Source organism: Trematomus bernacchii, unplaced genomic scaffold (genome assembly GCF_902827165.1).
Source record: "Trematomus bernacchii unplaced genomic scaffold, fTreBer1.1, whole genome shotgun sequence".
Lineage (NCBI taxonomy): Eukaryota > Metazoa > Chordata > Actinopteri > Perciformes > Nototheniidae > Trematomus > Trematomus bernacchii.
The window spans coordinates 15244758-15267984 of NW_022987828.1; the positions used below are offsets into that span (position 1 = coordinate 15244758).

Here is a 23227-nt window from a genome sequence, read left to right on the forward strand (position 1 = left end):
TTGTAGGCCTTCACCTTCAGCTGCAATTTGTCAACCAGATCCTGCAGCCTGGCAACATTTTTCTTGTCCTCCTCAGTCTGTGCCAATTTAGATTTGCACGTTTAAATATTGTAAAAGGTTAGTATATTAGATTAATTGGTACTGTACATTTTAACTATGAAAGTAACCATACCTGATAGGTGAGCTCCTTAACTCTCCTCTCATATTTGCGGACACCTTTAACAGCATCTACTCCACGTCTCTGTTCAGCCTCAACCTCTGCTTCCAGCTCACGCACCTTTTGAATAACATTAAAACATTAAGTATCCAGCTTGTTTTCAAAGGTTTCTTTCAGCTATATAAATCTTAGTATGACTTTTTTTACCCTAGTCTCCAGTTTCTGGAGCTGCTTCTTGCCACCCTTCATGGCCAGGTTCTCAGCCTCATCCAGACGGTGCTGCAGGTCCTTAACAGCAACCTCCAGGTTCTTCTTCATCCTCTCCAGATGAGCACTAGTATCTTGCTCCTTCTTCAGCTCCTCAGCCATCATAGCAGCCTACAGGAGACATCAAAAAATGTTAATTAGAAATATCAACAAAAAAAATGGCCGTCAAAAGTAAGAACACATGACATTGAAACCTACATCAGTGATGGCCTTCTTGGCCTTCTCCTCTGCATTCCTTGCTTCCTGCACAGTGTCATCCACTTCACCCTGGACCTGGATCAGGTCTGTCTCAAGCTTCTTCTTGGTGTTCACAAGGCTTGTGTTCTAAAAGGTACAGATATTTAGCCTCTTAAGTCATCACATGCCTAATATTCATGTTAGTTGAAATTGTATTTGATTCTTGAATTATTGAAATGATTAGGTTTGTTCACCTGAGAGTGCAGAAGTCCAACACGCTCACTGGCATCAACCAGCTCTTGCTCAGCAATTTTGCGACTTCTCTCCGTCTGTTCCAGAGCAGCTCTAAGTTCCTCAATTTCAGCCACCATAAGACCGTTTCTACGATCCACCATAGCAGCCTGCTCCTTGAAGTCCTCCTGGGCTCTGACAGCATCATCAAGGTGCAGTTGTGCATCCTAGTGAGAAAAAGATCAGACATATATACATGAATGCCAAAATGTAGCCCAATCTACCATAGTTGGAAAATAAACTGTTCCTTTTCTATACCTTCAGCTGTGCCTGCACATTCCTGAGCTGCTTCGTGGACTCAGAAGCCTGGCGGTTGGCATGGCTGAGCTGAATCTCCATCTCATTCAGATCTCCCTCCATCTTCTTCTTGATTCTCAGGGCATCGTTCCTGCTCCTGACCTCAGAATCCAGAGTGCTCTGCATGGAGTCAGTCACTCTCTGGCTGTTCCTCTTGATCTGTTCCATCTCTTCATCTTTCTCTGCCAGCTTCCTGTCCACCTCACCCTTAATCTGGTTGAGCTCCAGCTGGACACGCAGGATCTTAGACTCTTCATGTTCCAGAGTTCCCTAATGAAATCAAACAATTAAACACTCATCTTTGCCTTCAAACACTGATATATTTGTCAATGATTTGTAATGTTATGAACTCCCAGGAAAGAAATACCTCAGCCTCTTCAAGAGCTGTCTGGATCTCAGTCTTCTCTGTCTCCACCTGCTTCTTGGTCTTCTCCAGCTCATGGATGCTCTTGCCAGTCTCGCCAATCTGTTCAGTCAGATCTGAGATCTCCTCTGCAGAAAGATACATGGGTTTTATCATATTGTTGAGCCTCAAATGGTAAAATATCAACAACAAAAAATGTCCAACTCATGTTGAACTCTGTGACATTATGTAGAACTCACGTTGCAGATTCTTGTTTTCACGCTTCATGGTCTCCAGATGATCAAGAGCCTCCTCATAAGAGTTCTTCATCTTGAACAGTTCAGTGCTGAGAGAACGAGTCTCCTTCTGTGCTCCCTCAAGCTCTGCCTGACCCTCCTCGTACTTCTGCTTCCACTCTGCCAACACCTGAATAATACAATCCATACAGTTTATTTGGTTATGTTAAAGTATCAGGGCAAAATAAATATTCATGTCATTGTTTGTGTGTTTTGACCAAACACAGTAAATTGTGTTACCTTGTCAAAGTTCCTCTGCTTTTTGTCCAGGTTGGCAGCAAGGCCATTGGCCCTCTCCACATCAATCATGAGGTCCTCCACCTCACTCTGGAGCCTCTGTTTGGTTTTCTCAAGAGAAGCACACTTGGAATTCACTGCCTCAATCTGTTCCTCAGCCTCCTGAAGGCGCTGGGCAAGCTTTTTCCTGTTTGAAAATTGAGGTATTTGTGGCTCAGTTAAACTCATAAAGTTACAAGTTATTTTCTAGTTACATATGCATATATGAAACAACTAATTACCGTATGAATTAATCTAAATGATTGGCCTCAAAGTAAAAAGCTATACACATTTTAAAATACTAATGTTATTACCAGCAATTCAGGAATCAGTAGAGTTTTTGCTAAAATGCTACACTTCTGGCCATTTAACAGTTTGAATGTCACTCACTTGGATTCCTCAAGCTCCTCAGTGCGCTGGATAGCATCAGTTTCATACTTCGATCTCCACTGAGCCACCTCACTGTTGGCCTTGGACATTCCACGCTGCAGCTCAGCCTTGGCCTCCTGCTCCTCTTCAAACTGCTCCCTCAGTAGATCACAGTCATGGCGGGCTGATTGCAGGCCATGGGCAAGAGCATTCTTGGCCTGTTGTAAGAAATATTATTAACCTTTACACAATTTCTAAATCACAAACAAATCATACAAATATATACTATCTTAATGGTTTCTTACCTTAACCTCCTCCTCAATCTGTCTCTTCAATTCATCAATCTGCTGTGTGGAGGCCTGCTTGCCTCTGGTCAACTGAGAGACAAGAGCTTCCTTCTCTTCAACTTGACGGGTGAACTCACCTTGTGTGAAAAATATTATAATACGTTAGTTTGTGTTACGTTTCTCAATCATATACTCCACAGATGGTTCACCAAAAACATGTAGATACCATTTTCTGTCAGGAGACGTGCTTTCTGTGAACTTGTGTCATTGATTTGGCGGACGTTTTCATCATTCTTGGTCTTCAGTTCGCTAAATTGGTCCTCAAGAGTACGGCACATCTTTTCAAGATTTCCCTAATGAGGAAAAAATAAACAAAATCAGTGATCAGATTTTATTCACAAAATAATTTACATGATGTACTATATTCATATTGGTAACATATAATATAATTTTAAAAAGCATGTAATGTTAGTGTACCTTTGCCTTAGCAACATTCTCCATGTTGCTAGAGAGGTCATCAATCTCCATCTTGTATTCACTCTTTTCCTTCTCAAGCTTCTGCTTGACACGCTGGAGGTTGTCAATCTGCTCTCCCAGATCAGCAACACTGTCAGCCTGCTTCTTGCGAAGGGCAGAAGCAGTTGCTTCATGCTGCAGAGTGGACTCCTCAAGATCACGACGGAGCTTCTGGAACTCAGCCTCACGCTTCTTGTTCATCTCAATCTGAGCAGAGGTGGCACCTCCAGCCTCCTCCAGCCTCTCACTGATCTCCTCAAGTTCCCTGGAGAGGTCAGCTCTCTGCTTCTCAACCTTGGCACGAGCTGCACGCTCAGCCTCAATCTCCTCTTCCAGTTCCTCAATACGAGCCTGTTGAATGTAGATGTTTTCTCTTTTAGCAATCATTCACTTTATTACACATAATAGTAAATGTATGCAGTATTGTTAAGTGTAACACAATATCTCACCTGGAGCTCCTTGATCTTCTTCTGGAGCTGAGCACCCAGAGACTGCTCATCTTCAATCTTGCTAAGGAGCTGACTGCATTCAAACTCCTTCCTGTGAACAAAATTGATAAAGTGCATTGAGTTCATGCAATTGAACACTTCTTTAAAAAAATGTATGTTGTGCAAACAGAAAAACTAAGTTACTTTTTGATTTTCTCATCAGACTGCTGCTTGTCATTCTCAAGATCCATGACGGATTCCTGGGCCAGTTTGAGATCACCCTCAAGCTTTCTCTTGGCTCTCTCCAGGTCCATACGCAGCTTCTTCTCTTGCTCCAGAGAACCCTCAAGCTAAACAAAGGTATACATTTTTAATTATCATGTTCAAGAATAATCTTGCTTTGCCAAATCAAGTGACTGTAAACTTACATCATCCACTTGCTGCTCAAGCTTGGTCTTGGCCTTGGTCAGAGTGTTGACTTTGTCTTCCTCTGCCTGCAGGTCATCAAGAGTCTGCTGATGAGACTCCTGAAGGGCTTTCTTTTCCTTGGTCAGCTTAGCAACGCTCTCATCCTGAGAGGCCATCTCCTCGGTCAGGTTCTTCACCTAAGTGTGCAAGAAAGATTTTGTTAATACAAATAAATAATTATAATCTCACTACCTAATGGACAGATCATTGATTACAAACCTTGTTCTCAGTGGCATGTTTCTCCTTTTCCACTTTGGCCAAGGTAAGCTCCAGGTCATCAATATCCTTCTTGAGCTCAGAGCATTCATCCTCCAGCTTTCTCTTCTTGGCAGTGAGCTCAGCATTAATTTCCTCTTCATCCTCCAGTCTCTCACTTGTCTCTTTGAGTTTGGCCTCCATCTGAATCTTACCCTTGATGAGTCCCTCACATCTCTCCTCAGCATCAGACAGATTGTCTCCTTCCTAGACCATTTTCATAAAAATACATGTTAGCTCTTATTTATTCACAAACATGAAAAAGCGTATTTGTCTGTTGAAGTTTACTTACAGATGCTATTTGCAGAGTCAGATCATTCTTCTCCTGCACAATGGAAACCATCTTCTCCTCCAGTTCCTTCTTCTTGGCCAGGGCAGCAGCCAGGTCAGTTTTCATTTTTTCATAGTTGTCCTTCATATTTGCCAGCTCCTTCTCAGTTTCAGCACTCTGCAGCAGAGGCTTAATCTTGTAGTAGACCTTCATCCATGGCCAGTGTTTGACATTCATGAAGGAGCGCACGTTGTACTGGATGGTGTATATGGCTTCCCTGCACAGAAAAATAGGTTTTAGACAATATATTTCTTTTTTTACACCATTGATCAGAATTAGCAGTTTTCAACGTGCCTCCTTTCTGTCATCTTCACAAACTCCTTTCTCATGACGTAACCACGGGCCAAAGCCTGAGTCATGGTGACCAGAGATGACAGTTTTTCGTCTCTCATCTCCTCAAGGGTACCCAGCAGGCCAGCCTTGAAGAACACCTGAACAAACAGAAACAAATAATGTTTTCAGAATCAGAATACCTTTTTTCGAGGAGGGGAAATATAAATGTCTTTCAGCAAATAAATGATGAATTCAAGTAATGAACACTTGAAACACTGTATAACAAGCAAGCAAACAAACAAAATGAAATATGTGACTACTATTTACATGATGGTTTTTGGTCGGATGGAATGGTTTTAAGGCCAAGTCTTAATTACTTGTTTCATCATAATCAAGGAAGTATTGTTTTTTATTTTTTATTATTTATTATTTGCCGGGATGGAAAAAGAGAGGCTACCAGAGTTGACCTCCTGCGGTAGTTTCATTAATTACATGTATAATACATACTACAGGTACCGTAGTCACAGTAACATACAACAAATACACTGTACAGCGTCTTTGGTAAATATTCATTAGCTCAGTTATGAAGTAAATGTAAAGTACTTACCTTGGTGTGTCCAAATTTATATTCATCATGAGGAACATCAATTGACCCAAGCAGCTTCTCTGAAGCCTTCTTGTTGTCCATGAACTGACCGTCAGGGATGACAGAGGCATTCAGCACCTTGTATCTATATGAAAGAGTTTATTGTCAGGAGGAGCATTACATTGTAATAATGAGAGGTTAACATTCTATGTATAAAAACATTATACCTCTGCTTGAAATCAGCATAGAGGATCCTGCTGGGGAAACCTTTTCTGCAGATTCTAATACCCTCCAGGACACCATTACACCTGAGCTGGTGGATAACCAGGAAGTTCTCCATAAGACCTGTACAAAAAAATATTATATATTTAGTTATTTGAATAAATAGTAGGTATTTTAGTTGATGCAGCACAGCATTAAAAACCAAACCAGTCATCAATACTGTTGTATATGTACCTGGAGTCTTTGACTCATTGGGAATCAGACAGCGCACAAAGTGAGGATGGGTGGCCCTCAAGTTAGTCATCAGCTTGCCCAAGTTCTCCTGTAATCCATATTGGTGTCTCATGTCATGAAATGCCACAATTGGGAGTTTTAGTTTAAACAGAGATCTATATGTTTGCTTTGAGAAAGCTTACCCTGAACTGCGAGGACACAGTCTGCATAGAACCACCCTTCTTCTTGCCTCCCTTCTTAGTAGCATCTGTTGATGTTTTGTTAGAATGTCACACAATTAGCACAAACAAGTAATAGTTGATGAGTTAAAATAGAATAATATTACAAATATACATTTGATTAGTAAAAAGTATATATTATCTCTGGTCTTAAATGTGTTTACTGTAGTTACTATCTTACCCTCAACTACTGGAGGATACAGCGAAACCAGCAGTTTCACTGAGGATTTCATGTACAGCTGAATGACAGAGTCGTTCAGGGGATCCTTGTTCTTGTCCAGCCAGCCAGTGATGTTGTAATCCACGGTACCAGCATAGTGCACCAGGGAGAAGTGGGCCTCAGCCTTGCCCTTTGCGGGCTTTGGCTTCTCAAATGCTTTGTTTTTGCCAAGATGCTGGTCATACAGCTTGTTCTTGAAGGATGTGTCTGAGGCCTTGGGGAACATGCACTCCTCTTCAAGGATGGAGAAGATGCCCATGGGCTTGAAAAGGTTGAAAGAGGTATATCATTTAGTGATACATTATAACAAATAAAAAAACAGTTACATATGATGTATGATATAATAAATGAAGTGGTTACCCTTTCAATCAGCTCAATGCAGGCAGCCAAGTCCATACCAAAGTCAATGAACTCCCAGATAATACCCTCCTTCTTGTACTCCTCTTGCTCCAGGACGAACATGGTGTGGTTGAAGAACTGTTGCAGTTTCTCATTTGTGAAGTTGATGCACAGCTGCTCCAATGTATTGAACTGCAAAAGGACATATCATCTTCATAATCTCTTACAAGGCAATAAGAACTATTATTTATTGAAAAGTATCAACTGCTAAATTGTTCAAACTCTGGCTTACATCAAAGATTTCAAAGCCAGCAATATCCAGCACACCAATGTAGTACTGTCTAGGTTGTTTGGTGTCCAACATGTTGTTGATACGGATGACCATCCACAAGAACATCCTCTCATAGATAGACTTGGCCAGGGCAGGCACTGAGTTCATGACCTTAAAGAAAAAAAGTGATATGATTTCATTTTTGACATATACAACTGGTATATTATATTATTTTCAAGATACATACATTTTTTGTTTATAAACAGTAGAATGTTAGATATTGATCATCATTGTTTACCTGAGGTACAGTCTGTCCCTTGGTGACATACTCATTTCCGACCTTCACTCTAGGATAGCACAGACCCTTCAGCATGTCAGCGGAGTTCAGACCCAGCAAATAAGCAACCTTGTCAGCATCTGAAAATAATTCAGAAATGTCCATCATAATTTGTGAAGAACACAATGTTATCAAGAAATGTATCAATGTTGTTGCCAAGCTCTAAGCTTTGAGCTAAGATTAAATACTCACCCTCTGTGCCATCATTCTCAGCCTGCTCCTCACGCTGCTTTTGCTTGAACTTCATGTTACCATGGTGAAGCACAGCACCGGTCATCTTGTAAATGCTCATCTTCTCTTCATTAGTGAAGCCCAGGATATCAATAGCATTCTGATGTCAAAAGACACAAAAAACATAATTGTTCAAGCAAAAGTTCTTAAAATAGTTGTAATGATGTTGCATTTGTTTCACAAAGTCTATTTAAATATGTTGAATTGAAAATTACTCACATCCGTGGCATCCAGCTCCACTTTGTCATCAATGCTGGCCACAACGATTTTACCCATGCTACACATGGGGAAGTCGTAGGGGTTGGTTGTGAGGAGTGCCAGTTCTAGAATCCAAAAAAAATAAACATGTCAGTAGATATTTTTTATAAATGTAAAACTCTAATAAGGTTGAAACAATTGCAATATCTAATTCTCCTTACCAAGGAGCTCTGGCTTGTGGCCGGTCATCATCTGGTAGAAGATATGGTAGCCTCTCTCTTGCTCAAGCTGGAATGTCACTCTAGACTTCTCCAGCAGATCTACAAGTTTTGATCATGTCAGTGCCAGGCTAAATCTTACTTACAGTAGTTTGTATACACTATAAGGATTGTTACTTACAAGTCTCTCTTGGGTCCAGAAACTGAGATTGTTGCAAAGTACTGGATGACACGCTTGGTGTTCACAGTCTTTCCAGCACCAGATTCTCCACTAGGTAGAGACAGAGATTATTAAGAACTTGACCAATATGTTTGATTAATCTTAATTACAAACTGTGAAGTCCACTGAGTCAAATGTAACATTTGTGATATTGGGCTATATAAATAAACATTGATTGATTGATTGATTGATAATTTAAAAAAAATTGGTACAATTGTAAATGTTACAAACTTACGTGATCAAGACAGACTGGTTTTCCCTATCTGTAAAAGTAAAAAAACATAAACCAATCAAGTACATGTTAAAAACAGAAACCCTATACTGATGGTTTTTAAATGAGTGGTAATGACTTACCAGTAGCCATGAACTGATAAGCGTTGTCAGAGACAGAGAAGATGTGGGGTGGAGCCTCCATACGCTTCTTGCCTCTGTAGGCACTTACACATTCAGAATCGTATACTGGGAGCCACTTGTAGGGGTTCACAGTGGCACAGAACAACCCAGAGTAGGTCTAAAATATATCATAGAGAATTTAAATGTAACTTCATGTTTCCAGCAAACATTTTGCAGTCTCATTAGGCAATTAGTCTTACGTAGATCATCCATGCTGCATAACGCTCTTTGAGGTTATACAGCACAGAGGCTTCATTGAGATGGGTCATCATGGCCATGTCCTCAATCTTGTCATACTTGGGAGGGTTCAATGGGAAGACCTCCTCTTCTTTCACTACCCTCTCCTAGAACAGGAAATGTGTTACATGAGAAATGATCAAATTGAATTCCTTGTACACACTGATTTAATGATACGAACCTCCTCAGTTCCCAGGATTTTGACAGTGGCTTTGCCACCATCTTTCTTGATGAGTGTTGCCTTCAAGTACAGCTCCTTGACATCAGACACATAGCAAGCACTCTTGGCATCAAATGGTGCGCTTTGAGCCTCAATTCTTTCCCTCTCTGGCTTACGAAGGTAAATGGCAGCCTTGCCATACAAGGCCATCTCCGCGTCGGTACTCATGGTGGCAGTTTATTTCTGTGAAGTACACACAAGTAAGATACATCTTATTAATCTTACTTATTTGAATGTTTTCAATCAATTTGATTCAACAGCCCAGAATGTCTGTCATCAAAGAAAAATAAACATATCACCATTAAATAGAATTCTCCTTGAAATTGAAATGGAAGGATTTAAATCAAATTCTCGTTAAATCGTCACACAAATGTGCACAGCACCACACTCAGTGAAATGTAGTCTTTGAATTTAACCCATCCTAGTATTTGAAGCAGTGGGCAGCTACTATACAGGGCCCAGGAAGCAGTGTGGGGGTCAGCTGCTTTGCTCTCAGAGGTAGAAAGTCAACTGAAATGTGGATTGGTAACAATCCACACTTCAATTATTTTCCTGTGTACCACTACCAGAACACATTCCAGTATGGAGTTAAAAGTAATTAGCTAATTAAAACGTGTTTCTAACTTAGATTGACGGAATAAAATATATTTACAAATGTAATGTAGTTGAAATATGTTCATACCTGTTCCACTCTTATTGAAAAGTCAGAAATATTCCACAATCCTGTTGAGCAGATAGCATATTGGTCTTAAATCAACAAAATTGTTCATGATATTTTTTACAATGAATTTATATTTTAGAAAATTGAGCAAATACAGAATGCATTGAAATGCTATACAGCAGAAGATAAGCCTACCACAAGCTGAAGTCTCCAAAGGTCTTCCACCACACCGTCCTCTGTCCTGTTGGGGCTCCCTTTATACAATCTGGCTTGCTTACGCAGCGAGGTTAAATGAGGGCACTTGCCAAATATGGTGTTAACAGGCATTTTTTGGATTTCATCCAGTACAGCTAGTAACTCTGTCTCTTAGGCCCGGTTCCAGAATAAAATGATGACTTGGGGTGCATCTGAGATTACAGGGGGGTGTTCAAATATTATATGAACCAGCTCATGGTTTGAAAAGACAAACATTGAAAAGCAAAAGTATTATTAAAACCATGTACTACATCATCACCTTGGTCCCATCATATACTCTGGGAAGAGAATATTTACTGTGCTTGAAAACTGGAATCACATCATCATGTGAGGTTGACTTTGTGACCTGGAGAACTCCTGGCAAATCTTTTCCCTGCGGACTTTATCCAGCAATTCCTTGTGAATGTGACAGACTGCTACATTGTTAATGCGAATTTGCATCATTGTACTTCTCAGCCAGGTCTTCAACCTCCTCAGAGCACTGAATCTCAGGAACAACCATAAGAAGCCGTATAAGGGCTTCTACTTGGTCGAAAAGGCCACAGACTTCAGGCAACTGACTCCTCAGAATAGCTGCGGCGTCTGAAGTGGATTTGAATGGAGCTTAAACATGTCAAGCTGCACCTTCAGTGACCTTTGGTTTAATTCAGGATACTGGTCCACCACTGCGGTGTCCAGCTCCCCAGTTAGGAGGACTTCCTCCAGCTTTGCCAATATTGTCACACCACTCTGATGAAACCTCTCCTTCAGCTGCATGTCCACAGTATCCAGCACCTTGAAGAAGTCAGCTCTGTAGTGTTCTTCTGGGGTTGTGGGTGTGTGTGCAGTAGTGTCGTTGCCAATAAAGCGTTTTATCACCCCCCTATTGTGCAATATCCTTATCAGGGGCTATAAACAAACAAGTCATACTATCATACTATCTGGTTTTATCATTGACAAATAATGACCTACTAAGATACTAACAGGTTTCACATCAAAGGGGTGATAAAGTCTTATCACCCCCCTATTGTGCAATATCCTTATCAGGGCTATAAACAAACAAGTCGTAAAAGACAAGAGGGTCAAAGGTCAGATGTCAAAGGTCAAAGGTCAGATGTCAGACTGACAGGTGCCACTTTAAAGTGATTTGGAGGCGGGACTAAGGTTTATGAGGGTCATAAATCACTCTCTTATCAGGTACTTAATCTCATTCTGACACATACTGGGGTCTTAATACTACTAACGTGCCTAAACTCAGTAATTCACAAAAAATAGGTTTATTTTTAATGGAGCCTCGTCATCTCACCACGGGCAAACAAGAATATTTACTATAATATTATACTATTGTTAATAGTTTACTGTATTATTACTGCTATAACAATCACACATTGAGTTCATTGTTGTGCAATGATAAAATTAGACCGTTGTTTTTTTAAATAGTCTGAATGAAACTCTCTCTCAGGTGATCAGGTGATCAGCTGATCAGCGGGGGCTGTGTGTGACTCTCTTTGTTTACACACGTAATGGCCAATCAGCCACAGCTCTCCCACCCCTCCTGTGATCTCCCAAACGCCTTGTGATCTCTCTTCTCCAGCAGTAACGTTTAAATGTAGGTTTGTGATTGCATATTTATGCTGTCGCAGTTCCTGTTGTTTCTATCGCGCATTTCCGGTATGAAAGCGTCTGTGCCGGAAATATCAAACATTTAATAAAAGTGAAAAACAATGAACAAGACTTAACGTATTAATAATAATGAATTATTATGTATTATCTCTTCGATTTACACACGGCATCTATTGCACGTCTGTCCGTCCTGGGAGAGGGGTCCCTCCTCTGCTGAGGTTTCTCCCATTTTCAAATCAAATCAAGTTTTATTTATATAGCACATTTATAAACGATTTTTGGTCGAGCCAAAGTGCTGTACAAATAATAAAAATACCCTACAGTAAAGACATTTTACAGCTAATACAACAGCACAGTTTGTTCAGAATATCAGTATGAGAAAAAAAAAAAAAAAAAAAAATTGATTGATTGATTGATTCCGTTTAGATGTACGATTTTTGACTTTGTTTAGAGCAGTGATCTTCTCTTCCTCTCTGCAGCAGAGAGCTAAGCGCTGTCAGACCGGACCATGGCTGTAAAGGCAGAGGAGTGTCTCTAGTTCCCCCTCGACACATAGACTGATCCTTTTTTTTTGTCCATGTCCGATTGGCTTAGACTAGAGCTTTCGCGATTGCAAACATTTTTAAACAAACATTGACCATGTACCGTTCACCACCGCCCACCCCCCGACAGCTGCCTTAAATCAACGCAGGGCTGTGACTCTCTTTGTTTCAAAAGTAATGGCCCATTGGAATGTGACAAAACTCTCCCATCCCCCCTCTGTTCTCCAGTGTAGATCGTGATCGTTGTTCTCGAGTCCAGGAGGAAGTTAGGTTCAAATGGTGTACTTTAAAGGAGAGGTGTCATGCTTTTCCGGTTATTACCCGTCCCCTTGTGTGTTATGAAGGTTTTTATGCATGTAAACGGTGTGCAGAGTCAAAACCCTCAAAGTACACCCTATAGCGAGTAAAACTCATACCTCCCCAAAACGCCTCGTTGGAGATACGTCATTGTCCATTTGATTCTTCCGGGACGGCATGATGTCAAGCCGTACCCGGAACGAAATGGACCAATCCGTGGAGCCGTTACGTTACGTCCGCGGAGCCGTTACGTTAAGCCCCCGCTAATTGGTCCAAATTGACCAATCCACGGACTTCCTCACACACACGTCTGTGTGCAGGGAGCAGGCAGCTCAGCTGATTTCTCCTCCCTGGCTGCAGGCTGATAACAGACAGTTGGGATCGCGGCAAAATTCTCTCTGCAGACCCATTCTCACAGCGTTTATCAACCTTTTTCTTACTCAATATCAAGCCACACTTATTGTTTTTACTTCGGATGTGAGTTTGTGTGTGCTCAGGATGAGTTTGGCTGTGTTTCGCTATGTATCCTAAACAAGGAAACAACACCTCCACGGAGCTCAGCGCGATTCACAACGTCCCGACCAATCACAGCACACTGTGCTCACAGGGAGGGTGGGGGCTGGAGCTTTGGGAGCTACAACGAGCCGTTAAAGGCAGAGAGTGAAATTCAGTGAATACAAGTAGTTTACAGAGATGCTGTATGAGAAACCAATGTGAGTTTGGAAAAATGCACAGTATAAATCTATTTTAGTATACCTCAACAATGGAATTATGATCAGTGGAAATGGCCATGACACCTCTCCTTTAATGAAGTAACATGGTTTTGAAACAGACAGAGCAAATCAAGAACACAGCGCCATGTTCGGAGAAGGGTGAAGAAAGAAGGGACAAGCAAGCCTCGTGCTCCGCGTGTAAATCTGATTCCTGGCTCCTCCTCTCATTGGCTGCTTCGACGATGGGGGGGGTCTGTCTCCCCCTCGTTCTTCTGTGTCTGATATCACATAAATACAAGTATTTAGACGTTGTGTGTTTGTTGTATAACTCGACACGCCTTTTCTCCTCGTATTCTCATTCATTTAACATTCAGCAATAACGTTAGCCACAAGCTAATGCTAACTGGAAATTAAGTATTTTCAGAATAAAACAGTTTTAAATTTACAGTATGTTTAATCTAAATTACGCCATTTAAACATTGATTTTAATTTCTTACAATCCCTCCTTACATACCTTTTAAGGTATGTAAATAATACTGAAATCAATGAGTTCTTCATCTGAACATTGCATAGTACATAACTCATATCAAAAACATACAATCAAAAATGGAAAAATTCATAACCTTCGTCAAAAATACAAAAATACAAAAAATACTTTGGTTCATCATCAAACATGAAAGTTTTTCATTGTGCATAACTTCTAGTTTTAACCTTCAATGTCACTCTTAAAAATAGCAGCAATTAGCTTGGTATTAGAAAATGTCTTACTCTCTCCTTTCACAGAAATCGTTCTTATACTACATTCAGTGTTAAGGCACTTGGTTTCACAAAGTATAAAAAGAAACAAACTATTTGGGAATAGTAAAAAGTAATAAAAGAATACACTATCTTGGAATAGTGTATGATAAAATGAAATGGATTTACTCTATATGAGAATTGTGTAAGGCAAGGCAAGGCAAGGCAAGTTTATTTATATAGCACCTTTCAACACAAGGTAATTCAAAGTGCTTTACAAAAATGGAAGACATTTTAAAAATGGCATTTAAAATCAGTCATTAAAAAGGAAAGATAATAAAATAAACATTAAAAGAAAAAATACATGGATAAAAGTTAAAAGTTACAGTGCAGTTTAAGATGTGAATAGTTCAATTAAAAGCAGCGGCAAAAAGAAAAGTCTTCAGCCTTCAGCCTATGTGTAACATAAAGTTCTTCATTCGAATCATTTGAAGAATCTCATCATGTGGACATTCTTTGAACAATCTCATCATTGAACATCCTTATCATTTAATATCCTCATCATTTAAACCATCTCATTATTTAATTCAAGATCTGCATATGGGGGTGGGTCGTCTTGTTCTGTGAGCATTTTAAACTGTTCCCTCATGAGGAATTGACCCTGAATGTGTTCATTATATCTGGATAAGTGCTGCAAAGTGCAGAATACCGTTTTGATAAGGGATATATGTGTGTAGTCTTTAATATTAAAAATGATCGATGGTTGATAGCCACAGAAGTCGTATCACAGTTTAATCTGAGCGGATCACAGTTTACCACAGCTCTCCACGCTGCGTTGGAGATGGGTGTAAACAACTCAGACAGACTGTGTTTCACTAACAGACTGTATGAAAGTATAAACGGGTCTCAAATCAACTCGACATCATATTAATAACGATACATGATACAAATATAAGACTGACAACAAGATGTTACAAGCTGGCTCTGCTTGCAACATAAGGACAACAGTTCCACACAGGAGTTGCCCAAAACAAGTGTTTATTTACCAACACAGTGGTTACAACCAACAATAAAACAAACACAGGAGCGGTGTCCTGGTGCACCGAGCAGGGCAGCTGAGAGAGAGCGAGAGCCTGTTCTGCAGCCCTCTTAAATACTGGCACCAAGTGCCACAGGTGGGTCCCATCACTGCTGATTACAAGGAAACACACAGGTTTTAACAGCACCCTTCCCATAAAAGAAGTGTCCCCAAGACACTGAAACATCCAAACTAACAGAGCTTATACTTACATATAATACATGAAACATAGCTTACCCGGGTGTAAATGTTACCCTACTTTACCACTGCCTACTTTCCACATACACCAACTCAGCAACCCGGCACCCTGGAAGCAACTAAAGAGCAGGAATACACTGGAAAAAGAGGTGAAAACAGGAACAAAACCACCTTAAGGTACTGCTCTCGACAAAGCATCAGCCATCACATTTTCGGAACCTTTGAGATGTTGGATGTCCAAATGGAAAGGCTGTAGAAACCGGGACCATCTCATTAACCGCTGGTTTGGGTTTGGTGACTTCCTCGGCGTGGCGAACCTGGGACAAGAGCTTCACCAACTCACTACGAGAGACAGACAATGGAACAGGCAGCGAAAAAACAGCATTCCCCAAATTGCCTTTTGGGTCTTGCTCTTTATATGCCTGGGCTCGTGTTACTGCACAAGGTGAAAAAAATGTGTTACATGCTGGAAATACCTTTGTCAGCTTTTTCTCAGGGTCAGCAAGTTCTCTCACCACTGGCTTGGAGGATACAACTGGTGAAGGAAGCACATCGGGCCACAGTCTGCCACCAGCCAAATCATTACCCAGGATGACTGCCACTCCTGGAACAGGCAAAGAAGGCCGGACTCCCATGGCAACCTCACCCTGCCCTAAATTACACGACAACACCAACCGATGCTTTGGAGCAGACAGCAACTGCATCCCCATTCCCCTAGACCAAGGGTTCCCAACCTTTTTTCCCAAGACCCCCCCCAAATGACTCCTGTTGGAAGTTGCGCCAGTACTTAGATCGACTTTACCTCTGGGATCACCAGAACAGTTATCTCTGCTCCCCCAGTCAAATCTCTCCCCTGAATGAATCTAGTGTGTTAAAGTGTATTCATCAGCTAACACCCCAGCGTCTGTTACATTTTTAACCTTATGCTCATTCAGGTACGTTGCAACGTGTTCTGGAAGGATGTCTTTGAATTGTTCAAGAAGGAACAGTTCCCTCAAATCATTAAGATTTACTACTTCGGAAGCCGTGACCCATCGATTAAATTTCATCGTCAGCTCCCGAACAAGTTCCACATAGGTCTGTCCTTCTGACTTCCTTAGCTTCCTGAACTGCTGACGGTAGGCCTCAGGCACCAACTCATAAGCTTTCAGCACTGCAGTCTTTACCCTAAAGTAATCTTCAATGTCAGCCATACTTAATGCAGAAAATGCTTCTTGAGCCCTACCAGTTAACACACACTGTAATAGCAATGTTTTCTCTGAATCAGACCACTGTCGTCTTTGGCTAAGTCGCTCAAAAAGTCAAAAAAAAGTATCTACAGTCTTCTCCTCTAATTTCGGTAACAACCTCAAGTTATAAGCTACATCAAAAGTTGCTGGGGACACCCCAGAAGAAAGCTTACCCTCTTGGATGAGGTCTGACTTGTAACGCTCTTGTTGCAATTCAGCTTCCCGCACCACTGTAGTTAACCTTAAACGCTCCATCTCAGTTTCCTGTTCACAAGCTCTAGCCCGGTCCTCACGAGCACTTGCTCGTTCCTCACGTTCACTGTCTTGTTGGTACTGCAGCAGCATTATTTCCTTTCTCTGTTCAAATGTCATTTCACCAAAGTCAGACAAAGAAAACCCTGCACTTCTCTGCCACCCTGGATTTATTGCTGCCTTCTGAGCCAACTCATCCTCGGAACAACTATCGAGAGCTACTGCTGGCAGAACTTCTTGCAGAACTTCTTGCAGTACCAACTGGGCCTGTAACGTGGTCACTATGGTGTCCTTACGACCCTGCTTTGGAACCTCTACCTCAAAATGCTCTGCAATTTTTAATAGTTGGTCTTTGGTACATTTTTCCAGCAGTCTTTTTGTAGTCCTCGCTGTACGCGTCCGGATATCGGTATCGCAACCACAACCTCACACACTGGTACTGAATGTGCATCAAAGTGTTCCTATCCAGCCAAATATACCAAAAGATGAATGTAAACGACAGAAGAAGCGATCTAAATGTGTATTTCCTTGTTATTCGACAAAGGCCACGCCCCTGATACATCTGCCTACCATTATAGAATGTCACCAGTTGTTCGTCCCACAATTTATACGTTAACACCGGCCGGCGAGACACCGGCAGGAGAGGCCCACAAAACACCCCACATAACACCCCACAAACACGAAAAGTAAAGCAAATCAAACCACCACCGATAAACTATATTAAATTAACACCCATTACACAAAAATAAACGGAAAATATAACGCAAAAGTTTCACTCTTCTCTTTCAATCACACTTCAAAATCTCCCAGCATGCACCAGGAAGAAGAAGAAGAATACGTTTTTGTCTCTTCATGCCCTCAAGAGGCCTTTTGTTTATTATTTTTCATTATTTTATTTTTATTTTTCAACGTAGGAGAGATTTTCCTACGTTTTTCATGAAAAATGATGTCCAAGGAGTGTAGGGTTTGGGAATTATGGCAGGTTTAAAACATTTTTTGGGGCGAATTTCAAGCTCTCCTCCACTCTGTTTTGAGATCAAAGCACTCTAGCCTTGACGAGCTGCGCAATACACACTAATGTTAAAATCTGAAAAAGGCCTCTCTACCAAGCTGTAAACAGCATTCACACTAAGAAGAAGAAGAAGAAGAAGAAGAAGAAGAAGAAGAAGAAGAAGAAGAAGAAGAAGAAGAAGAAGAAGAAGAAGAAGAAGACGATTAAAGTAAAGAAGAAAAATAGCATTCCACTAATAAGAAAGACAATTCCATTGAAGATCAAAAACGTTTATTGTGGTATATTTCACATCATATTATATGATTAGAAACAGCCAATCAACTCAAGTGCTTTATTCAGCTGCTTCTTTTCCCTGTAAAAAAACAAACAAAATATAAATACATACAGTGTAAGCATAAACATCATACTCTGCATACATCTGAATGTTTTCTCTGTCGTTCATTTCATAAAGATTTGGGCTATATTTGTTCTGTCAAGACTTAAGTATTGCATTAAGAGATATTCAATTTAATTTTCATTCATAAAAGCTGAAATGTCTTTATAGTTACCTTGCCAGAGTCACGGCTCTTTGCTCTCAGTTTGTTGACCTGGGTCTCTGCAATGTCAGCACGCTCCTCAGCCTCCTCCAGCTCATTTTGAACCTTCCTGCACTTGGACAGATGAGTATTGGCTTGTTCCTCCTGGAATAAGAGATACATAGTTTAAGGTACAGAAACCTTCAAACACTTTAAAATATAATATAAGAATGTGATGGTAATCTTAACAATCAGCAAGATTTGCTGGTAAAAATAAATCTGACATATCTACAAAACAATGTATATATTGTCCTTACCGCCTCCTCAGCCTGCCTCTTGTAGGCCTTCACCTTCAGCTGCAATTTGTCAACCAGATCCTGCAGCCTGGCAACATTTTTCTTGTCCTCCTCAGTCTGTGCCAATTTAGATTTGCATGTTTAAATATTGTAAAAGGTTAGTATATTAGATTAATTGGTACTGTACATTTTAACTATGAAAGTAACCATACCTGATAGGTGAGCTCCTTAACTCTCCTCTCATATTTGCGGACACCTTTAACAGCATCTACTCCACGTCTCTGTTCAGCCTCAACCTCTGCTTCCAGCTCACGCACCTTTTGAATAACATTAAAACATTAAGTATCCAGCTTGTTTTCAAAGGTTTCTTTCAGCTATATAAATCTTAGTATGACTTTTTTTACCCTAGACTCCAGTTTCTGGAGCTGCTTCTTGCCACCCTTCATGGCCAGGTTCTCAGCCTCATCCAGACGGTGCTGCAGGTCCTTAACAGCAACCTCCAGGTTCTTCTTCATCCTCTCCAGATGAGCACTAGTATCTTGCTCCTTCTTCAGCTCCTCAGCCATCATAGCAGCCTACAGGAGACATCAAAACATGTTAATTAGAAATATCAACCAAAAAAATGGCCGTTAAAAGTAAGACATTGAAACCTACATCAGTGATGGCCTTCTTGGCCTTCTCCTCTGCATTCCTTGCTTCCTGCACAGTGTCATCCACTTCACCCTGGACCTGGACCAGGTCTGTCTCAAGCTTCTTCTTGGTGTTCACAAGGCTTGTGTTCTAAAAGGTACAAATATTTAGCATCTTAAGTCATCACATGCCTAATATTCATGTTAGTTGAAATTGTATTTGATTCTTGAATTATTGAAATGATTAGGTTTGTTCACCTGAGAGTGCAGAAGTCCAACACGCTCACTGGCATCTACCAGCTCTTGCTCAGCAATTTTGCGACTTCTCTCCGTCTGTTCCAGAGCAGCTCTAAGTTCCTCAATTTCAGCCACCATAAGACCGTTTCTACGATCCACCATAGCAGCCTGCTCCTTGAAGTCCTCCTGGGCTCTGACAGCATCATCAAGGTGCAGTTGTGCATCCTAGTGAGAAAAAGATCAGACATATATACATGAATGCCAAAATGTAGCCCAATCTACCATAGTTGGAAAATAAACTGTTCCTTTTCTATACCTTCAGCTGTGCCTGCACATTCCTGAGCTGCTTCGTGGACTCAGAAGCCTGGCGGTTGGCATGGCTGAGCTGAATCTCCATCTCATTGAGATCTCCCTCCATCTTCTTCTTGATTCTCAGGGCATCGTTTCTGCTCCTGACCTCAGAATCCAGAGTGCTCTGCATGGAGTCAGTCACTCTCTGGCTGTTCCTCTTGATCTGTTCCATCTCTTCATCTTTCTCTGCCAGCTTCCTGTCCACCTCACCCTTAATCTGGTTGAGCTCCAGCTGGACACGCAGGATCTTAGACTCTTCATGTTCCAGAGTTCCCTAATGAAATCAAACAATTAAACACTCATCTTTGCCTTCAAACACTGATATATTTGTCAATGATTTGTAATGTTATGAACTCCCAGGAAAGAAATACCTCAGCCTCTTCAAGAGCTGTCTGGATCTCAGTCTTCTCTGTCTCCACCTGCTTCTTGGTCTTCTCCAGCTCATGGATGCTCTTGCCAGTCTCGCCAATCTGTTCAGTCAGATCTGAGATCTCCTCTGCAGAAACATACATGGGTTTTATCATATTGTTGAGCCTCAAATGGTAAAATATCAACAACAAAAAATGTCCAACTCATGTTGAACTCTGTGACATTATGTAGAACTCACGTTGCAGATTCTTGTTTTCACGCTTCATGGTCTCCAGATGATCAAGAGCCTCCTCATAAGAGTTCTTCATCTTGAACAGTTCAGTGCTGAGAGAACGAGTCTCCTTCTGTGCTCCCTCAAGCTCTGCCTGACCCTCCTCGTACTTCTGCTTCCACTCTGCCAACACCTGAATAATACAATCCATACAGTTTATTTGGTTATGTTAAAGTATCAGGGCAAAATAAATATTCATGTCATTGTTTGTGTGTTTTGACCAAACACAGTAAATTGTGTTACCTTGTCAAAGTTCCTCTGCTTTTTGTCCAGGTTGGCAGCAAGGCCATTGGCCCTCTCCACATCAATCATGAGGTCCTCCACCTCACTCTGGAGCCTCTGTTTGGTTTTCTCAAGAGAAGCACACTTGGAATTCACTGCCTCAATCTGTTCCTCAGCCTCCTGAAGGCGCTGGGCAAGCTTTTTCCTGTTTGAAAATTGAGATATTTGTGGCTCAGTTAAACTCATAAAGTTACAAGTTATTTTCTAGTTACATATGCATATATGAAACAACTGATTACCGTATTCATTAATCTAAATGATTGGCCTCAAAGTAAAAAGCTATACACATTTTAAAATACTAATGTTATTACCAGCAATTCAGGAATCAGTAGAGTTTTTGCTAAAATGCTACACTTCTGGCCATTTAACAGTTTGAATGTCACTCACTTGGATTCCTCAAGCTCCTCAGTGCGCTGGATAGCATCAGTTTCATACTTCGCTCTCCACTGAGCCACCTCACTGTTGGCCTTGGACATTCCACGCTGCAGCTCAGCCTTGGCCTCCTGCTCCTCTTCAAACTGCTCCCTCAGCAGATCACAGTCATGGCGGGCTGATTGCAGGCCATGGGCAAGAGCATTCTTGGCCTGTTGTAAGAAATATTATTAACCTTTACACAATTTCTAAATCACAAACAAATCATACAAATATATACTATCTTAATGGTTTCTTACCTTAACCTCCTCCTCAATCTGTCTCTTCAATTCATCAATCTGCTGTGTGGAGGCCTGCTTGCCTCTGGTCAACTGAGAGACAAGAGCTTCCTTCTCTTCAACTTGACGGGTGAACTCACCTTGTGTGAAAAATATTATAATACGTTAGTTTGTGTTACGTTTCTCAATCATATACTCCACAGATGGTTCACCAAAAACATGTAGATACCATTTTCTGTCAGGAGACGTGCTTTCTGTGAACTTGTGTCATTGATTTGGCGGACGTTTTCATCATTCTTGGTCTTCAGTTCGCTAAATTGGTCCTCAAGAGTACGGCACATCTTTTCAAGATTTCCCTAATGAGGAAAAAATAAACAAAATCAGTGATCAGATTTTATTCACAAAATAATTTACATGATGTACTATATTCATATTGGTAACATATAATATAATTTAAAAAAGCATGTAATGTTAGTGTACCTTTGCCTTAGCAACATTCTCCATGTTGCTAGAGAGGTCATCAATCTCCATCTTGTATTCACTCTTTTCCTTCTCAAGCTTCTGCTTGACACGCTGGAGGTTGTCAATCTGCTCTCCCAGCTCAGCAACACTGTCAGCCTGCTTCTTGCGAAGGGCAGAAGCAGTTGCTTCATGCTGCAGAGTGGACTCCTCAAGATCACGACGGAGCTTCTGGAACTCAGCCTCACGCTTCTTGTTCATCTCAATCTGAGCAGAGGTGGCACCTCCAGCCTCCTCCAGCCTCTCACTGATCTCCTCAAGTTCCCTGGAGAGGTCAGCTCTCTGCTTCTCAACCTTGGCACGAGCTGCACGCTCAGCCTCAATCTCCTCTTCCAGTTCCTCAATACGAGCCTGTTGAATGTAGATGTTTTCTCTTTTAGCAATCATTCACTTTATTACACATAATAGTAAATGTATGCAGTATTGTTAAGTGTAACACAATATCTCACCTGGAGCTCCTTGATCTTCTTCTGGAGCTGAGCACCCAGAGACTGCTCATCTTCAATCTTGCTAAGGAGCTGACTGCATTCAAACTCCTTCCTGTGAACAAAATTGATAAAGTGCATTGAGTTCATGCAATTGAACACTTCTTTAAAAAAATGTATGTTGTGCAAACAGAAAAACTAAGTTACTTTTTGATTTTCTCATCAGACTGCTGCTTGTCATTCTCAAGATCCATGACGGATTCCTGGGCCAGTTTGAGATCACCCTCAAGCTTTCTCTTGGCTCTCTCCAGGTCCATACGCAGCTTCTTCTCTTGCTCCAGAGAACCCTCAAGCTAAACAAAGGTATGCATTTTTAATTATCATGTTCAAGAATAATCTTGCTTTGCCAAATCAAGTGACTGTAAACTTACATCATCCACTTGCTGCTCAAGCTTGGTCTTGGCCTTGGTCAGAGTGTTGACTTTGTCTTCCTCTGCCTGCAGGTCATCAAGAGTCTGCTGATGAGACTCCTGAAGGGCTTTCTTTTCCTTGGTCAGCTTAGCAACGCTCTCATCCTGAGAGGCCATCTCCTCGGTCAGGTTCTTCACCTAAGTGTGCAAGAAAGATTTTGTTAATACAAATAAATAATTATAATCTCACTACCTAATGGACAGATCATTGATTACAAACCTTGTTCTCAGTGGCATGTTTCTCCTTTTCCACTTTGGCCAAGGTAAGCTCCAGGTCATCAATATCCTTCTTGAGCTCAGAGCATTCATCCTCCAGCTTTCTCTTCTTGGCAGTGAGCTCAGCATTAATTTCCTCTTCATCCTCCAGTCTCTCACTTGTCTCTTTGAGTTTGGCCTCCATCTGAATCTTACCCTTGATGAGTCCCTCACATCTCTCCTCAGCATCAGACAGATTGTCTCCTTCC

General features: G+C 41.1%; 1 protein-coding gene across 1 annotated transcript in view; it reads right to left on the reverse strand.

The window, feature by feature from the left end:
• LOC117499745 overlaps window positions 1–23227 on the reverse strand; it is a 29642-nt gene that overhangs the window by 611 nt on the left and 5804 nt on the right. The window contains 55 exon segments of the mRNA XM_034152345.1: window positions 1–77; window positions 173–277; window positions 365–535; window positions 623–748; window positions 856–1059; window positions 1151–1459; window positions 1557–1681; window positions 1793–1958; window positions 2069–2252; window positions 2495–2691; window positions 2779–2897; window positions 2987–3113; window positions 3238–3627; window positions 3726–3816; window positions 3909–4054; window positions 4133–4309; window positions 4392–4634; window positions 4720–4975; window positions 5053–5189; window positions 5639–5762; window positions 5845–5962; window positions 6074–6161; window positions 6256–6320; window positions 6473–6773; window positions 6872–7042; window positions 7143–7292; window positions 7420–7538; window positions 7651–7789; window positions 7909–8012; window positions 8109–8291; window positions 8294–8376; window positions 8561–8588; window positions 8680–8836; window positions 8919–9062; window positions 9137–9352; window positions 15733–15908; window positions 16659–16842; window positions 18298–18429; window positions 18582–18677; window positions 18773–18877; window positions 18965–19135; window positions 19215–19340; window positions 19448–19651; window positions 19743–20051; window positions 20149–20273; window positions 20385–20550; window positions 20661–20844; window positions 21087–21283; window positions 21371–21489; window positions 21579–21705; window positions 21830–22219; window positions 22318–22408; window positions 22501–22646; window positions 22725–22901; window positions 22984–23226. The exon segment at window positions 1–77 is cut by the window's left edge and continues 19 nt beyond it. Of these exon segments, the coding sequence (XP_034008236.1) occupies window positions 1–77; window positions 173–277; window positions 365–535; window positions 623–748; window positions 856–1059; window positions 1151–1459; window positions 1557–1681; window positions 1793–1958; window positions 2069–2252; window positions 2495–2691; window positions 2779–2897; window positions 2987–3113; window positions 3238–3627; window positions 3726–3816; window positions 3909–4054; window positions 4133–4309; window positions 4392–4634; window positions 4720–4975; window positions 5053–5189; window positions 5639–5762; window positions 5845–5962; window positions 6074–6161; window positions 6256–6320; window positions 6473–6773; window positions 6872–7042; window positions 7143–7292; window positions 7420–7538; window positions 7651–7789; window positions 7909–8012; window positions 8109–8291; window positions 8294–8376; window positions 8561–8588; window positions 8680–8836; window positions 8919–9062; window positions 9137–9352; window positions 15733–15908; window positions 16659–16842; window positions 18298–18429; window positions 18582–18677; window positions 18773–18877; window positions 18965–19135; window positions 19215–19340; window positions 19448–19651; window positions 19743–20051; window positions 20149–20273; window positions 20385–20550; window positions 20661–20844; window positions 21087–21283; window positions 21371–21489; window positions 21579–21705; window positions 21830–22219; window positions 22318–22408; window positions 22501–22646; window positions 22725–22901; window positions 22984–23226 (9008 nt within the window).